The 16,740-nt window shown below is 38.6% G+C and overlaps 1 protein-coding gene across 5 annotated transcripts in view; it reads left to right on the forward strand.

Annotated features, from left to right (window-relative positions):
- Positions 1-16,740, forward strand: part of LOC128694359 (transmembrane protein 62) — a 374,754-nt gene that overhangs the window by 234,138 nt on the left and 123,876 nt on the right. For 4 of the 5 annotated variants that reach the window (XR_011393093.1, XM_070093499.1, XM_070093497.1 and 1 more), the window contains 3 exons: positions 5,831-5,968; positions 9,869-10,048; positions 10,654-10,915. Coding sequence is in view for 4 of the 5 variants with exons in the window: in XM_070093499.1 (XP_069949600.1) it covers positions 5,831-5,968; positions 9,869-10,048; positions 10,654-10,915 (580 nt within the window). In the remaining variant the exon portion in view is untranslated. The remainder of the gene's footprint in view (positions 1-5,830; positions 5,969-9,868; positions 10,049-10,653; positions 10,916-16,740) is intronic. The other variant, XM_070093500.1, reaches the window with a different exon arrangement.

The raw sequence follows: 16,740 nt of genomic DNA on the forward strand, positions 1-16,740 counted from the left end.
TTTGTCTATCAGAATTGATCTAATATGATATAATAAACACTCTAAATAACATACAAACATGTTATATACTCTAGACTGAATAAAATAGGCCATAATATGGCCCAGAGATTATCGGGAATGTCACCCTGTCGTCTCTGAGTAAGAGAAAACGGTGTTTAGAGGCTAACTGCACTAGAACATCAGTTTACTAAGAAATACACCCAAACAAACGCGATTTTCGGGAAAAATTTGTTTTTTTTTTTTTGAGACGGGGGCCGGCCGGCGCTCTCGGCCGATATCTCGGCAGTAACTTATTCAACAATTGTTCAACTTTCTCCCTTTATTACTGAATTAAATGGAATATAATACTCACAAAAGTTGTAGAATAATGATTTCTCTTTTATTCTGTGACCAAATTTTGGAAATATTCCAAATACTTTGGGAGTTATGTGGGAGTAAAGGGCAGATGTTTTTGCAATATATTCCAGGAACTAACAAACTTTATTTTTTTTGTGAAATAAAGATAGGTTCATTTAAAGACAAGTGGTCACAGAAAATAAGAATAAGCATTGTTCTCTCGGCACCAAGTGTCCAAACAACCTTACGTAGTCCCATATAGGAGAAAAGTTTAACACTATGGCATTTTCAGTAACTCAGTCATTTCTCAGTTGTTGTTTGAGGTATATTTTTGATAAATATTTTCAAGAAAGAGTGAAACGACTTTGTCTTGTGTACCAAAACTGGAGAAAATCGGACAGTAAACAACTGAGTTACAGATTTTGCCCTATAGCACCCTGAAAGTGGAGTGCGTGTCTCTGAGCTGGCCAGGTTGTACACAAAACCCCAATCAACCATCGCTACTATTGTGGCCAAGAAAACGGCAATCAAGGAAGCTGTTCTTGCCAAAGGTGCAACTTCGTTTGCGAAACAGAGATTGCAAGTGATAGAAGATGTTGAGAGACTGTTATTGGTGTGGATAAACGAAAAACAGATAGCAGGAGATAGCATCTCTCAAGTGATCATATGTGAAAAGGCTAGGAAGTTGCATGAGAATTTAATTAGAAAAATGCCTGCAACTAGTGGTGATGTGAGTGAATTTAAGGCCAGCAAAGGTTGGTTTGAGAGATTTAAGAATCGTAGTGGCATACATAGTGTGATAAGGCATGGTGAGGCTGCCAGTTCGGACCTCAAAGCGGCTGAAAAATATGTGCAGGAATTCAAGGAGTACATAGACAGTGAAGGACTGAAACCTGAACAAGTGTTTAAGTGTGACGAAACAGGCCTGTTTTGGAAGAAAATGCCAAGCAGGACCTACATTACTTGGGAGGAAGAGGCACTCCCAGGACATAAGCCTATGAAAGACAGGCTTACTCTGTTGATATGTGCTAATGCTAGTGGTGATTGCAAAGTGAAGCCTTTATTGGTGTATCACTCTGAAACTCCCAGAGTGTTCAGGAAAAACAATGTCCTCAAGGCTAATTTGTGTGTGCTGTGGAGGGCAAACAGTAAGGCATGGGTCACTAGGGACTTTTTCTACGACTGGTTGCACCATGCATTTGCCCCCACTGTGAAAAATTACCTCCTGGAAAATAAATTGGACCTTAAGTGCCTCCTGGTATTAGACAATGCTCCTTGTCATCCTTCAGACGTGGCAGAGTGACTATGTGGGGGACATGAGCTTCATTAAGGTCAAGTTTTTGCCTCCTAATACCACTCGTCTCCTGCAGCCCATGGACCAGCAGGTCATTTCCAACTTCAAGAAACTACACAAAAGCTATGTTTGAAAGGTGCTTTGTAGTGACCTCAGAAACTCAATTGACTCTAAGAGAGTTTTGGAGAGATCACTTTAGCATCCTCAATTGTGTAAACATTATAGGTAAGGCTTGGGAGGAAGTGACTAAGAGGACCTTGAACTCTGCTTGGAAGAAACTGTGGCCAGAATATGTAGACAAAAGGGATTTTGAAGGGTTTGAGGCTAACCCTGGGAATCCTATGCCAGTTGAGGAATCCATTGTGGCATTGGGGAAGTCCTTGGGGTTGGAGCTTAGTGGGGAGGATGTGGAAGAGTTGATGGAGGAGGACAATGATGAACTAACCACTGATGAGCTGCTAGATCATCTTCAACAGCAAGAGGCCAGACCTGAGGAAACTGCTCCGGAGGAGGGGATAGAGAAATTGAAGAAGTTGTCTACTTCAAAGATTAAGGTAATGTGTGCAATGTGGCTTAAAGTGCAATCCTTTTTTGATGAAAATCACCCTCACACAGCTATTGCAAGCTGTGCTGGTGACTATTACACTGACAATGTTGTGAAATACTTTATGAATGTCATAAAGGAATGAGAGGTACAGGCCTCTATGGACAGATATGTTGTGTGACAGAGGTCCAGTGACTCTCAAGCTGGTCCTAGTGGCATTAAAAGAAGAAGGGAAGTAGCCCCGGAAAAGGACTTGCCACCTCAAGTCCTAATGGAAGGGAATTCCCCTTCTAAACATTAACACCATCCACACACTCCCCTCCTCCTATCCCATCAGTCATCACCAGATCTTCAATAAAGGTAAGTGTCATGTAACTTTGCATGTCTTCTTCAGTTTGTGTGTATTAAAATTAATATTTCATGTGGTAAAATTTTTTTTTCATACTTTGGGGTGTCAGGAATGGATTAATTTGATTTCCATTATTTCTTATGGGGAAAATTAATTTGGCTAACGATAATTTCGCCTAACGTTGAGCTCTCAGGAACGGATTAATATCGTTAGGCGAGGGTCCACTGTATATATATTATAGAACAATCGTAATAAAAAATTTTTTATATTGTTTGTTTGTGCAAACAAGTTTTATAAACATTATGATGATACTAGTGTTTTTGCTATAATTGTGTTACATTCAACGAGTGTATATATGAACATTGTACCATACTTTGGTCTCACAGGCCACAAAAGTTATGTGAAGAAATAAAATTGTGAAAAAACAAGAAACCTTTGAATAAAAGTAAACCAAAGTATATCCGGTGATCAGCAGTCTCCACTGTTGCCATACATGGCTCATTTTCTGCAAACTTCATGCCTCTATATCTCAGTAAGTATTGATGACAATTTTTTTTTTTTAGACTAAAACAGTCAGAAAAATAATCTTAACATTTTCATAAGAATTTTTTTTTTTTTCTCCAAATATTTTGAGACACCAGGAGACACTTCAGGATGGGCTTGCAACAGTCCAAGGGTTAAACAACCATGGTGACATCACGCATCCTTGTCTAAGGCCTACTTTTACTGGGAAATAATCTCCCTCTCTCCTACATACTCTAACCTGAGCTTCGCTATCCTCGTAAAAACTCTTAACTGCTTTCTGTAACCTACTACCTATTCCATACATTTGCAACATCTGCCACATTGCTCTCTTATCCACCCTATCACATGCCTTTTCCAAATCCATAAATGCAACAAAATCCTCTTTACCCTTATTTAAATACTGTAAACATGTATATGCTTCACTGTAAACACTTGATCTACACACACTCCTAACATTTAACATTTCCTCAAAACATTCCCTCCCTCATCCCGATACCTCCTGCTCTCCATCTAATAACTCTTCTCTCCTATTTTTAGCAGTCAAGTTCATTAGTTTTCTAAGTGTTCTCAACTTAATTAATCTCATTCCAAAAATTTTTCTTATTCTAAGCAAAATTTGTTGATATCTCACCCACCCTCTCATTTGCTCTCTTTCTACATTCCTTCACCAATCTCTTAACCTCTCTTTTTCTCCATATACTCTTCCCCCCTTATGTCACTTCTACTTAATAAAAACTTCTCATATGGTAACTTTTTTATCTTGCTACTCTCTCTACCTCATTCCACCACTCTTTCTTCTTCCCTCCTTCACTCACTTTTCTGTAACCACACACTTCTGCTGAGTACTAACACTGCATTTTTAGAACTACCCCATACCTCTTCAACCTCATTTCCTATACAATGTACTCTCATTAGCCCATTTTCTTCTAGTAGTTGTTCATATCTTAAACTAATTACCTCTTCCTTTAGTTTACAAACTTGCACCTCTCTCTAACCATCATTTTATTAAGTAATTTTACTTTTTTTTTATGCTGAGCTTATAAGAAGTGAGAAACCAATTAGATAGAAAAATGAAACAAGTAAACAAGATCTAAATATTCTTGTTTCAGAGACCCACTGACCGAGGATAAAATACCTGGAGGAGTATACCTGTGCTCCGGGGGTTAACATCCCCATGGCCCCATCCATGACCAGGCCATGACCAGGTGTTTCTTCTTTTCTGTCCAAGTGATTTCTTATTTTTCAGTGAGCAGTGTGTATGACATTTTAATTTTTTATTATTTTATTATCACACTGGCCGATTCCCACCAAGGCAGGGTGGCCCGAAAAAGAAAAACTTTCACCATCATTCACTCCATCACTGTCTTGCCAGAAGGGTGCTTTACACTACAGTTTTTAAACTGCAACATTAACACCCCTCCTTCAGAGTGCAGGCACTGTACTTCCCATCTCCAGGACTCAAGTCCAGCCTGCCGGTTTCCCTGAACCCCTTCATAAATGTTACTTTGCTCTCACTCCAACAGCACATCAAGTATTAAAAACCATTTGTCTCCATTCACTCCTATCAAACACGCTCACGCATGCCTGCTGGAAGTCCAAGCCCCTCGCACACAAAACCTCCTTTACCCCCTCCCTCCAACCTTTCCTAGGCCGACCCCTACCCCGCCTTCCTTCCACTACAGACTGATACACTCTTGAAGTCACTCTGTTTCGTTCCATTCTCTCTACATGTCCGAACCACCTCAACAACCCTTCCTCAGCCCTCTGGACAACAGTTTTGGTAATCCCGCACCTCCTCCTAACTTCCAAACTACGAATTCTATGCATTATATTCACACCACACATTGCCCTCAGACATGACATCTCCACTGCCTCCAGCCTTCTCCTCGCTGCAACATTCATCACCCATGCTTCACACCCATATAAGAGTGTTGGTAAAAGTATACCCTCATACATTCCCCTCTTTGCCTCCAAGGACAAAGTTCTTTGTCTCCACAGACTCCTAAGTGCACCACTCACCCTTTTCCCCTCATCAATTCTATGATTCACCTCATCCTTCATAGACCCATCCGCTGACACGTCCACTCCCAAATATCTGAATACATTCACCTCCTCCATACTCTCTCCCTCCAATCTGATATCCAATCTTTCATCACCTAATCTTTTTGTTATCCTCATAACCTTACTCTTTCCTGTATTCACTTTTAATTTTCTTCTTTTGCACACCCTACCAAATTCATCCACCAATCTCTACAACTTCTCTTCAGAATCTCCCAAGAGCACAGTGTCATCAGCAAAGAGCAACTGTGACAACTCCCACTTTATGTGTGATTCCTTATCTTTTAACTCCACGCCTCTTGTCAAGACCCTCACATTTACTTCTCTTACAACCCCATCTATAAATATATTAAACAACCACGGTGACATCACACATCCTTGTCTAAGGCCTACTTTTACTGGGAAATAATTTCCCTCTTTCCTATGTACTCTAACTTGAGCCTCACTATCCTCGTAAAAACTCTTCACTGCTTTCAGTAACCTACCTCCTACACCATACACCTGCAACATCTGCCACATTGCCCCCCTATTCACCCTGTCATATGCCTTTTCCAAATCCATAAATGCCACAAAGACCTCTTTGGCCTTTTAATCAAGGCATATAATTATAAATATGCACAAGCTGTACCTCATTTATTAAAGTTGCTAACAGTAGTCAGGTGTTTGCTTAAAATAATCACAATACTGTATATTTCATCATAATTATTGCATATATTTTTTGCAGGGGATTTAACGGATGCTAAAACTGCTGATAGACTCGGTTCTCGCCAGTTTATTGAGGAATGGGCAACTTACCGTGACATATTGCGATCAGCAGCAGTGTTGAATAAGACTGTGTGGCTGGACATAAGAGGAAACCATGGTAATTCTGTATTTTTGAAGCACAGATCTTGAGAGAGAGTTGTTCTATTGCTGGTAAAGAGCTATTGATCCAAGAAATTGACGCTACCCTTTCCTTCTTTGCTGAACTGATAGAGGTGGTGAAAATTCTCTGTATATTCTCCTGATGTGTTATTTCACCTGCCTTGTTTGAGACTGTCAGTGTACTGCAATATTCCATTTTAGTAAATAGAAGTACCTAAAAGAATATCATCATTGGCTTTGCATTTGTTCTTTTGAAATTTCTTGTTATCCAGCCTGTCATTTTATTCTTTCAACAGACTGGCCATATCCCACCCAGGCAGGGTGGCCCAAAAAGAATAACAAAAATTTCTCTCTTTAATTTTAGCAATGTATACAGGAGAAAGGGTTACTAGCCTCTTGCTCCCGATATTTTAGTCGCCTATTATGACATGCATGTCTTATGGAGGAAGAATTCTGTTCCACTTCCCCGTGGAGATAATAGGAAATAAACAAGGACAAGAACTAGTAAGAAAAATAGAAGAAAACCCAGAGGGGTGTATATATATATATCTTTCTTTCTTTCTTTCAACACACCGGCTGTATCCCACCGAGGCAGGGTGGCCCAAAAGGAAAAACGAAAGTTTCTCCTTTTGCATTTAGTAATATATACAGGAGAAGGGGTTACTAGCCCCTTGCTCCCGGCATTTTAGTCGCCTCTTACAACACGCATGGCTTACGGAGGAAGAATTCTGTTTCACTTCCCCATGGAGGTAAGAGGAAATAAACAAGAACTAGAAAGAAAATAGAAGAAAACCCAAAGGGGTGTGTATATATATGCTTGTACATGTATGTGTAGTGTGACCTAAGTGTAAGTAGAAGTAGCAAGACGTACCTGAAACCTTGCATGTTCACGAGACAAAAAAGACACCAGCAATCCTACCATGTAAAACAATTACAGGCTTCCGTTTTACACTCACTTGGCAGGACAGTAGTACCTCCCTGGGCGGGTGCTGTTTACCAACCTACTACTTTGGCCTATCATTTCCCATGCATTTATTTGTAACAGTATCATTGCCATACTGTTATGTTCCATGAATATTGGTACATAAGAGCTTATGGCATGGTGCCCCCCTAGGTCTTTTATATTCTTTTTTTCACACTCTTAGATTGGTATTATGTTCAAATATTTAGAGCAGAGTAACTATTTTTCCTCAAAGAAAAATAATTCAGTTTGTCGTTTACATTAAAAATAACTCGTGCTATAAAATTGATGCTGGTAAGACTATTGCTCCAAGTAACTGGAATTACCCTCCCCCTTCCTGATCAAGCACTGTATGACTCCTACAGGTTTAGCACTGCTCTGTGAATATAATTGTAATAATAATAATAATGTAGGTAGTAGGTTAGTAGACAGGAACCACCCAGGGAGGTACTACCGTCCTGTGGTAGTAGGTTAGTAGACAGGAACCACCCAGGGAGGTACTACCGTCCTGTGGTAGTAGGTTAGTAGACAGGAACCACCCAGGGAGGTACTACCGTCCTGTGGTAGTAGGTTAGTAGACAGGAACCACCCAGGGAGGTACTACCGTCCTGTGGTAGTAGGTTAGTAGACAGGAACCACCCAGGGAGGTACTACCGTCCTGTGGTAGTAGGTTAGTAGACAGGAACCACCCAGGGAGGTACTACCATCCTGTGGTAGTAGGTTAGTAGACAGGAACCACCCAGGGAGGTACTACCGTCCTGTGGTAGTAGGTTAGTAGACAGGAACCACCCAGGGAGGTACTACCGTCCTGTGGTAGTAGGTTAGTAGACAGGAACCACCCAGGGAGGTACTACCGTCCTGTGGTAGTAGGTTAGTAGACAGGAACCACCCAGGGAGGTACTACCGTCCTGTGGTAGTAGGTTAGTAGACAGGAACCACCCAGGGAGGTACTACCGTCCTGTGGTAGTAGGTTAGTAGACAGGAACCACCCAGGGAGGTACTACCGTCCTGTGGTAGTAGGTTAGTAGACAGGAACCACCCAGGGAGGTACTACCGTCCTGTGGTAGTAGGTTAGTAGACAGGAACCACCCAGGGAGGTACTACCGTCCTGTGGTAGTAGGTTGGTAGACAACAACCACCCAGGGAGGTACTACCGTCCTGTGGTAGTAGGTTAGTAGACAGGAACCACCCAGGGAGGTACTACCGTCCTGCCAAGTGAGTGTAAAATGGATGCCTGTAATTGTTTTACATGATGGTAGGATTGCTGGTGTCTTTTTTTCTGTCTCACATACATGCAAGATTTCAGGTATGTCTTGCTACTTATGCTTACACTTAAGTCACACTACACTTGCATGTACAAGCACATATATACACACCCCTCTGGGTTTTCTTCTATTTTCTTACTAGTTCTTATTCTTGTTTTTCCTCTCATCTCCATGGGGAAGTGGGACAGAATTCTTCCTCCGTAAGCCATGTGTGTTGTAAGAGGCGACTAAAATGTTGGGAGCAAGGGGCTAGTAACCCACTTTTGCTTTTCCTTTTGGGCCACCCTGCCTCTGTGGGATACAGCCAGTTTGTTGAAAAAAGAATTATAATAATAATTTATTTATTTATTTATTTTTTATTTGGACATGATACATAGTTGTACAAGGAAATATAGTGATTGGGTGTACATGCCAAAAGCCCCTTGTATGCAGAGCATTATGGGAAGGCCTTAAATTAACTTATGATTAATTAAGCAATGATATATTCAGTGGTAAAAATTGCAGTAAACAAATTACAACATGAAATGCAAATGAGTATTTCAAATAAGAAGCATTAAAGTTATACAAATTTTTAGCATAACAATGTATAGTATAATCGAATCAGATCGAGTAAAATCAATGATTTATAGTGCAGAAACAGGTCATGTGGTCATTAGACGAGTTACTGTGTATTCAAGAGAATGGAAGTAAAGTAAGTATGTATGTAAGTAAAAAAAACAGTTTGATAGGGTCACATTTATGAGATACAGTTAATCAGTATTTATTTAGGTGTGGGTGAGTAAGTGGTTTTTAAGAGGAATCTTGAATTGATAAACAGACAGTATTTCTTTTATATTCACAGGTAATGAATTCCAGATTTTTGGGCCTTTTATGTGAATTGAGTTTTTATATAGTGTGAGATGGACACGAGGAACATCAAAGAGTGATCTGTGCCTTGTGTTATGGTCATGTGTTCTGTTAGGTTGGTAAGGAGAAGTTTGAGGGGAGGGCTTATATCCGAGTTTAGTGTTCTATGTATGTAGTAGGCACAATAATAAGTATGGATGTTTTGTACAGTGAGTAAGTATAGAGTTTTGGAAATTGGTGGAGTATGCTGCCTGGAGTGAGAATTTGTTATCATTTTGACTGCAGCCTTTTGTTGGGTAATTAATGGTTTGAGATGATTTATTGTTGTTGAGCCCCATGCACAAATTCCATAGGTGAGATAGGGGTAAATGAGTGAGTGATATAGGGCCAGGAGAGCTGACTGTGGAACACAATGGAACATAGACTTCCAGTAAGTGTGCAGGAATATGTTAAATATGGGTGCGTAGAGCAAGTGGTTTTTATGACTTGTTGTGCTATTGGAGTGTGAGCAAGGTAACATTTATGAAGGAATTCAGGGAAACTGGTAAGCCAGAGGTGGGAAGCACAGTGTCTGCACTCTGAAGGAAGGACGGAGATATGTTACAGTTTTTTGAATTGTAGTATCAACATGCCTCTGACAAGACAGTGATTGAGTGAGTGATGATGAATGTGTTTCTTCATTTTTGGGTCACCCTGCCTTGGTGGGAAACAGCTGATGTGTTAAAAAATAAAAAGTAATGACAATATGAAATTAATGTAAATTTACTTATGATGATATTTTACTCTGTACTGTACCTTTTGTTTTACATTTACAAATATCTTTCAGACAACTTCAATGTAGCTTCTCTGTCTAGTGAAGAAAACTACTATCAGAGGTATAGTGTACAAGGTAAACATCACCAGCGCTCTTACATGTACAACTATACTCGGGGCTCAGACTCAGTGGCCTTCATTGGTGTTGATGCCTGCCTTCTTCCAGGCCCAAGGAGACCTTTCAATTTTATTGGTAATTATATGAATTTTCTCTTAGCTTTAAAGTTTTTTAACAGTTCTTATTCACATAGTGTTTCCTTTCCAAGTTATGTGATCTAGACTTAAACTGAGTTTCAAGGAAGGTGTTCTTTGATAAGTCCATATATAATCTGTGCATTTGGAAAGCATTTTTAAGATTCTCAAATGGTGATTGCTTGATTGATGTTAGTACAACTGACATGATAGTGCAACGTATCTACTTTATAAAATGACAGACACCTGTACTTGGAATAATGGTGTTTAGGTCAGTCTGTCTGTCTGTATGGTATTAGGAAAAAGCTTGCTTTTTTTATTTGGGATATTGGCAGTTTGGAGGGACATTTAAACTGTCATATCTGAGTGCTTCTGCAAAGACAGTGATTATGTATGAGTGATAGTGAATGTATTGAATGATGATGAAAGTTTTTTCTTTCTTTTGGGGTTTTTCTTTATTGGGTCACCCTGCCTTGGTGGGAAATGGCCAATGTGTTAAAAAAAAATTTATTGCTGGAGGTTGTCTCAACAAATCCTTTTTGTTGAATATTTTCCATCATTTTGTATTACCATAATAGTTAGCCACTATACATTTTCTTTTGACAGGGATGGTTACAGCTTCAGAGATGAAGATGCTGGAACAGTTTGAGATGGCCAGCATGCATTACAACTATACAATTTGGTTTGGTCATTACCCAACATCTTGCATACTGTCACCTGATCCAGGGATCCGCCGGTTGATGGGCCGTGGACTGGTGTATCTATGTGGCCACTTGCACACACTGGGAGGCCTTGTTCCTAATATGTACACACGTCAGCACACTGGCTCTCTAGAATTGGAGTTAGGAGATTGGAAAGATGAGAGAATGTGAGTAAATAAGTTTTATATTACATCTGCTGTTTGTTTCAAGTCTTTTAAATTAAACTGAAAGGAAATGCACTGAACATACACCCAGTTATATTTTAGAAATGAATTATAATATGACTGAGTGTGTTAAATCAATTTGTAAAGTAATTTGCATTTGCATGGCCTATTGTTCAGTTTTCATTACTTATTTCTATGATCTGCCAATAACTTTGATCAGCAGTGCTGTAATCTGCTCTTGGGACACATTAACTGCCATTATTTCCTTTAAGGCAGGTTTTATTGTGGCTGTTTACCTGGTTGAAAAGTGTATTGCTGACAAGGATGAACACGGACAATAATGTAACTGAATAAACCATTTTTTTGTGGGGTGGGGGGGGAATGGGTAGAGGGCAATGTTCAATTCTCAAGAGAATTTTTCAAGTCTTAATTTGAGAGAAAGTTGTCAGTATAACTAAGTGTTGTCCCAATGAAAGCCTGTTTTTCTGCATGAGTCTTTATCTTCATTCCTGTAGTTACCAGTTTGAAGTTTTTTCTCACCTCTTTTTATCTCTGCATGTCTTAAACATTGGTACTGTGACCCATATGGATCCTAGAAACTATACTCGGTCCAATATTAACCGCTCATTTATTCTTCAGCAGCTGTCAGTTTTAAATGGTAATAATGCATGGAAATGATTTTCACAGTGAGAACCATTCTCCATTGTTATGTACCTCCTCTCTTGTACTCATCATCCTCGCTGCATATGACACCTGTTTGAGTATGTATACTGAGCACTCTACAAATTGCTATATTCTTCATTTCCCCACTGATTCTTCTGCTGATGAATTATTGCATCTTTTTCTCAAAATATCCATTTACTTGAATAACAAGATATAGTACATAACTTTTTTTTTCCCATTTATTTTTCTCCTACTAATGTATCTCAGAAAGAGATGTGCCTCCTTTTGTAAATTATTTTTGCCTTCTAATTACCTGGCACTTATTTTATAAATTGTTAACCCTTTCAGGATCCGTGCCGTAGATCTACGGCTTTGAGTTGAGGGTCCAAACTGTAGATCTGTGCCTTGAGCTCAGCTCACTCTGATGAGCTGTGAGTGATAAATTTGGGCCTAGATATGAGAGAATACATCTATGTGGTATGTGTGCACCACACATATAACAAATCCTGCAGCACATAGTGCATAATGAGAGAAAAAAACTGAGACCATAATTTTCGATTAAAAGAGTGACTTTGCAGTGTTTTTTCTTTATTATTTTTTTTTATTATCACACTGGCCGATTCCCACCAAGGCAGGGTGGCCCAAAAAAGAAAAACTTTCACCATCATTCACTCCATCACTGTCTTGCCAGAAAGGTGCTTTACACTACAGTTTTTAAACTGCAACTTTAACACCCCTCCTTCAGAGTGCAGGCACTGTACTTCCCATCTCCAGGACTCAAGTCCGGCCTGCTGGTTTCCCTGAACCCCTTCATAAATGTTACTTTGCTCACACTCCAACAGCACATCAAGTATTTATTTTTTTATTTTTATTTATTTATAATTTGAGCACACTTACAGAGGTACAAAAAAAAAAAAATACAGATAAGAGCAGCATGCCAAAGCCACTTATACTATGCATAGCATTACGGGCTGGCTTAAAATTAACTTAAGATTAACTAAGCAATGATGAAATCAGTGAAAAACATTAATGTAAACTGATTACTATAAAGCACAAGTGAGTATTACAAAGACAGGTCATATGGTTGCATGCATTGTTGTAAATTCAGTAGAATGGAGTATTCTGTTAGGTAGTGAATTTAAAAAATAATAAAGTTAGATTGGGTTTTAGGTTTAACATTTATGTGATATAATTGTGAGAAACATTTAAGATATACAATTTATAAGGTTCAGTTATTCAGTATTTATTTGGTTTTGGGTGAGTAAGTGATCTTTGAGAAGAGACTTGAATTTATAAACAGGTAGTGTTTCTTTTATATTTACAGGTAATGAATTCCAGATTTTAGGGCCTTTTATGTGCATTGAGTTTTTGCATAGCGTGAGATGGACACGAGGAATATCAAAGAGTGATCTGTGCCTTGTGTTATGGTCATGTGTTCTGTTGAGGTTGGCAAGGAGATGTTTGAGGGGAGGGTTAATATCAGAGTTGAGTGTTCTATGTATGTAATAGGTGCAGTAATAAGTATGGATGTTTTGTATGGTGAGTAGGTTGAGTGTATTGAATATTGGTGGAGTGTGCTGCCTGTAGTGAGAATTTGTTATCATTCTAACTGCATTAAAAACCATTTGTCTCCATTCACTCCTATCAAACACGCTCACGCATGCCTGCTGGAAGTCCAAGCCCTCGCACACAAAACCTCCTTTACCCCTTCCCTCCAACCTTTCCTAGGCCGACCCCTACCCCGCCTTCCTTCCACTACAGACTGATACACTCTTGAAGTCACTCTGTTTCGTTCCATTCTCTCTACATGTCCGAACCACCTCAGCAACCCTTCCTCAGCCCTCTGGACAACAGTTTTGGTAATCCCGCACCTCCTCCTAACTTCCAAACTACGAATTCTATGCATTATATTTACACCACACATTGCCCTCAGACATGACATCTCCACTGCCTCCATCCTTCTCCTCGCTGCAACATTCATCACCCGTGCTTCACACCCATATAAGAGCGTTGGTAAAACTATACTCTCATACATTCCCCTCTTTGCCTCCAAGGACAAAGTTCTTTGTCTCCACAGACTCCTAAGTGCACCACTCACCCTTATCCCCTTATCAATTCTATGATTCACCTCATCTTTCATAGACCCATCCGCTGACACGTCCACTCCCAAATATCTGAATACATTCACCTCCTCCATACTCTCTCCCTCCAATCTGATATCCAATCTTTCATCACCTAATGTTTTTGTTATCCTCATTACCTTACTCTTTCCTGTATTCACTTTTAATTTTCTTCTTTTGCACACCCTACCAAATTCATCCACCAATCTGTGCAACTTCTCTTCAGAATCTCCCAAGAGCAGTGTCATCAGGAAAGAGAGCAACTGTGACAACTCCCACTTTGTGTGATTCTTTATCTTTTAACTCCACGCCTCTTGTCAAGACCCTCGCATTTACTTCTCTTACAACCCTATCTATAAATATATTAAACAACCACGGTGACATCACACATCCTTGTCTAAGGCCTACTTTTACTGGGAAATAATTTCCCTCTTTCCTACATACTCTATTGTATTTGCGATTTCTTGGTCTCATTTGATAGAATGGAAGACATATTACAGAAATAGAGATGATTTTGATTGGTTTTTGTACTGGAAATGGCTTGAAACTGAGCTCAAAGTAGAGGAAATGTTAAATTTTTGCCAATGTTCAGTAGTAAACAAATGACCTCACACGTCTAATACACACCAGCTGGTGGGTCTAATATACGTTCACAAATGTGTTGATATTATTTATACAATTACTACAATATTGCATAACAGTAAATCTTCTATTTTCTGGTTTGAATAAAAATTCACTATGTGAATAAAAAATCAAAATGGAATTCATTTGTAAAGCCTCAAAACATAACAGTTTTCCATCAAATTTTGTACTTTTTGTTTTATTACTTTCAGAAAAAGATTCTCTACCATTTCATAAGAAAAAATAACAAAATTTTTTTTTGAAAATTCTTGGACCCTGGTGCACAGTTTGAAATTTGCCCTTTAGACCCTGAAAATGTTAAGATTATGGATTACTTTTACATCTGCTGATACAAACTTCATAATCTTCTATTATGTATGCTAGTGGGTTTCTTGGTGCTTAACAATATTTTATTACCTGCAAACTTCTCATTGTATACTGTGCAAAAAAATAAAATTTAGATTATTTAACCCCTTTTACTGTTGCCCTTTTTGAAATTAAAAGTTCCATCAGTGTTGCACTTTTTAACCCTTTCAGGGTCCGTCCCGTAGATCTATGGCTTTATGTTCAGGGTCCAAACCGTAGATCTACGTCTTGAGCTCAGCTCACTCTGATAAACTGTGAGTGGTACATTTGGGCCTAGATATGAGAGAATACATCTACGTGGTATGTGTGCACCACATAAAACAGATCCTGCAGCACACTGTGTATAATGAGAGAAAAAACTGAAATCATGATTTTTTGATTAAAACAGCGACTTTGCAGTGTTTTTTCGTATGTTTTTTATAGTTGTATTTGCGATTTCTTGGTCTCATTTGATAGAATGGAAGACATATTACAGAAATAGAGATGATTTTGATTGGTTTTAGCACTGGAAATGGCTTGAAACTGAGCTCAAAGTAGCGGAAATGTTAAATTTTTGCCGATATTCAAGAGTAAACAAACGACCTCACACATCTAATACACGTCAGCTGGTGGGTCTAATATACATTCACAAATATGGTGATGATATTTATACAATTATTACAGTATTGCATAACAGTAAATCTTCTATTTTTTGGTGTGAATAAAAATTCATTATGTGAATAAAAAATCAAAATGGAATTTATTTGTAAAGCCTCAAAATGTAACTAATGAACAGAGGAAATGTTAGTTTAGTTCCAGGAATACCTACATTGTTTATTCTGGAGCCTATTTTGAAATTGGAATATTTTGAACTTTGTGTTAAATTGGCCAAATTAACAATTTCCGATCACTTCATTTTGTAGTTGAAACAGTTGACTTGGCGATTTCTTGTGCTCAATCGATAGAATAGAAGTAATACTAGTGAAATAGCTAAGAATTTGGTTGATTGGAATAATGTAATTGGCCTAAAATGGGAGTCAAAGTCGGCAAAATCCCCGATTCGTAAATGTCGCTGACACATCAAAATTCGCGAGAGCATAATTTCGTCAATTTTCCACCAAATTTCGTACTTTTTGTTTTATTACCTTCACAAAAAGATTCTCTACGATTTCATAAGAAAAAATAACAATTTTTTTTTTTTTAAATTCTTGGGCACTGGTGCGTGACTCCAGATTTGGGCCTTGGACCCTGAAAGGATTAAAACCCCAAAAATACTAATTTTCTCGTTTGAAATGGTGGGAAATAAGGTAATGACGCCAGAATTACGCAGGCACGAGGTCTGTTTTATGCCACTTCTCTTGCTCAAACCAATTCAGTCTTTTGGCTTCTTTCACTCTATCGATTAAGCAAAAGAAACTGCCCATTCAACTATCAAAGGTACTCTATAAAGTGCTCAGGAATCAGTAATTTGGCCAATTTTACATCAGATTCAATAAATTCTGATTAAAAATAATTCAAAATGGACACTGTAAGCGTTGCAGCCACTAAAGCAACCTTTCTAATGTTCTTTAATTACATCCCCTACCCTCCTCTGCAATCTCTATAGAAAAAATTCTGGCTACCAAGAAAAAAGTTAGCACGAGGATGAATAAAATAACAAAATAATCCGATAAGTTTTATTGGGGAACTTAAAAAAAGAACAAAACATCAGTACTTAATCATTTAACTACTGTCTTGCATTTTTTTAATCCTTTCTTGGATTGAATCACTTAGTTTATGGAAACAAATCAGCTACATATTAATCCACACATTTTTCAGGACCTCTGCCAACTTTGGTTTGCTGGAGATTTGGTGTTTTGCTACCTTGCATTGCAACATCTGCCAAGCATTTTCAATCAAATGGAGATCTGAGCTGTTAACTGGACACTCAAACAGGGGTTTTATGCTGTCTCAACCAATCCTTAACCTTTTTGCTGTGGTGGCAGCAAAAAGGTGAAGGATTGGTTGAGACAGCATGCATAAAGGTGCTCATGTTATAAATATGGTAACGAGTGAAAAGTTTCTCATGAACATTTTTTT

Source organism: Cherax quadricarinatus, chromosome 43, assembly GCF_038502225.1.
Source record: "Cherax quadricarinatus isolate ZL_2023a chromosome 43, ASM3850222v1, whole genome shotgun sequence".
Taxonomy (NCBI): Eukaryota; Metazoa; Arthropoda; class Malacostraca; order Decapoda; family Parastacidae; genus Cherax; species Cherax quadricarinatus.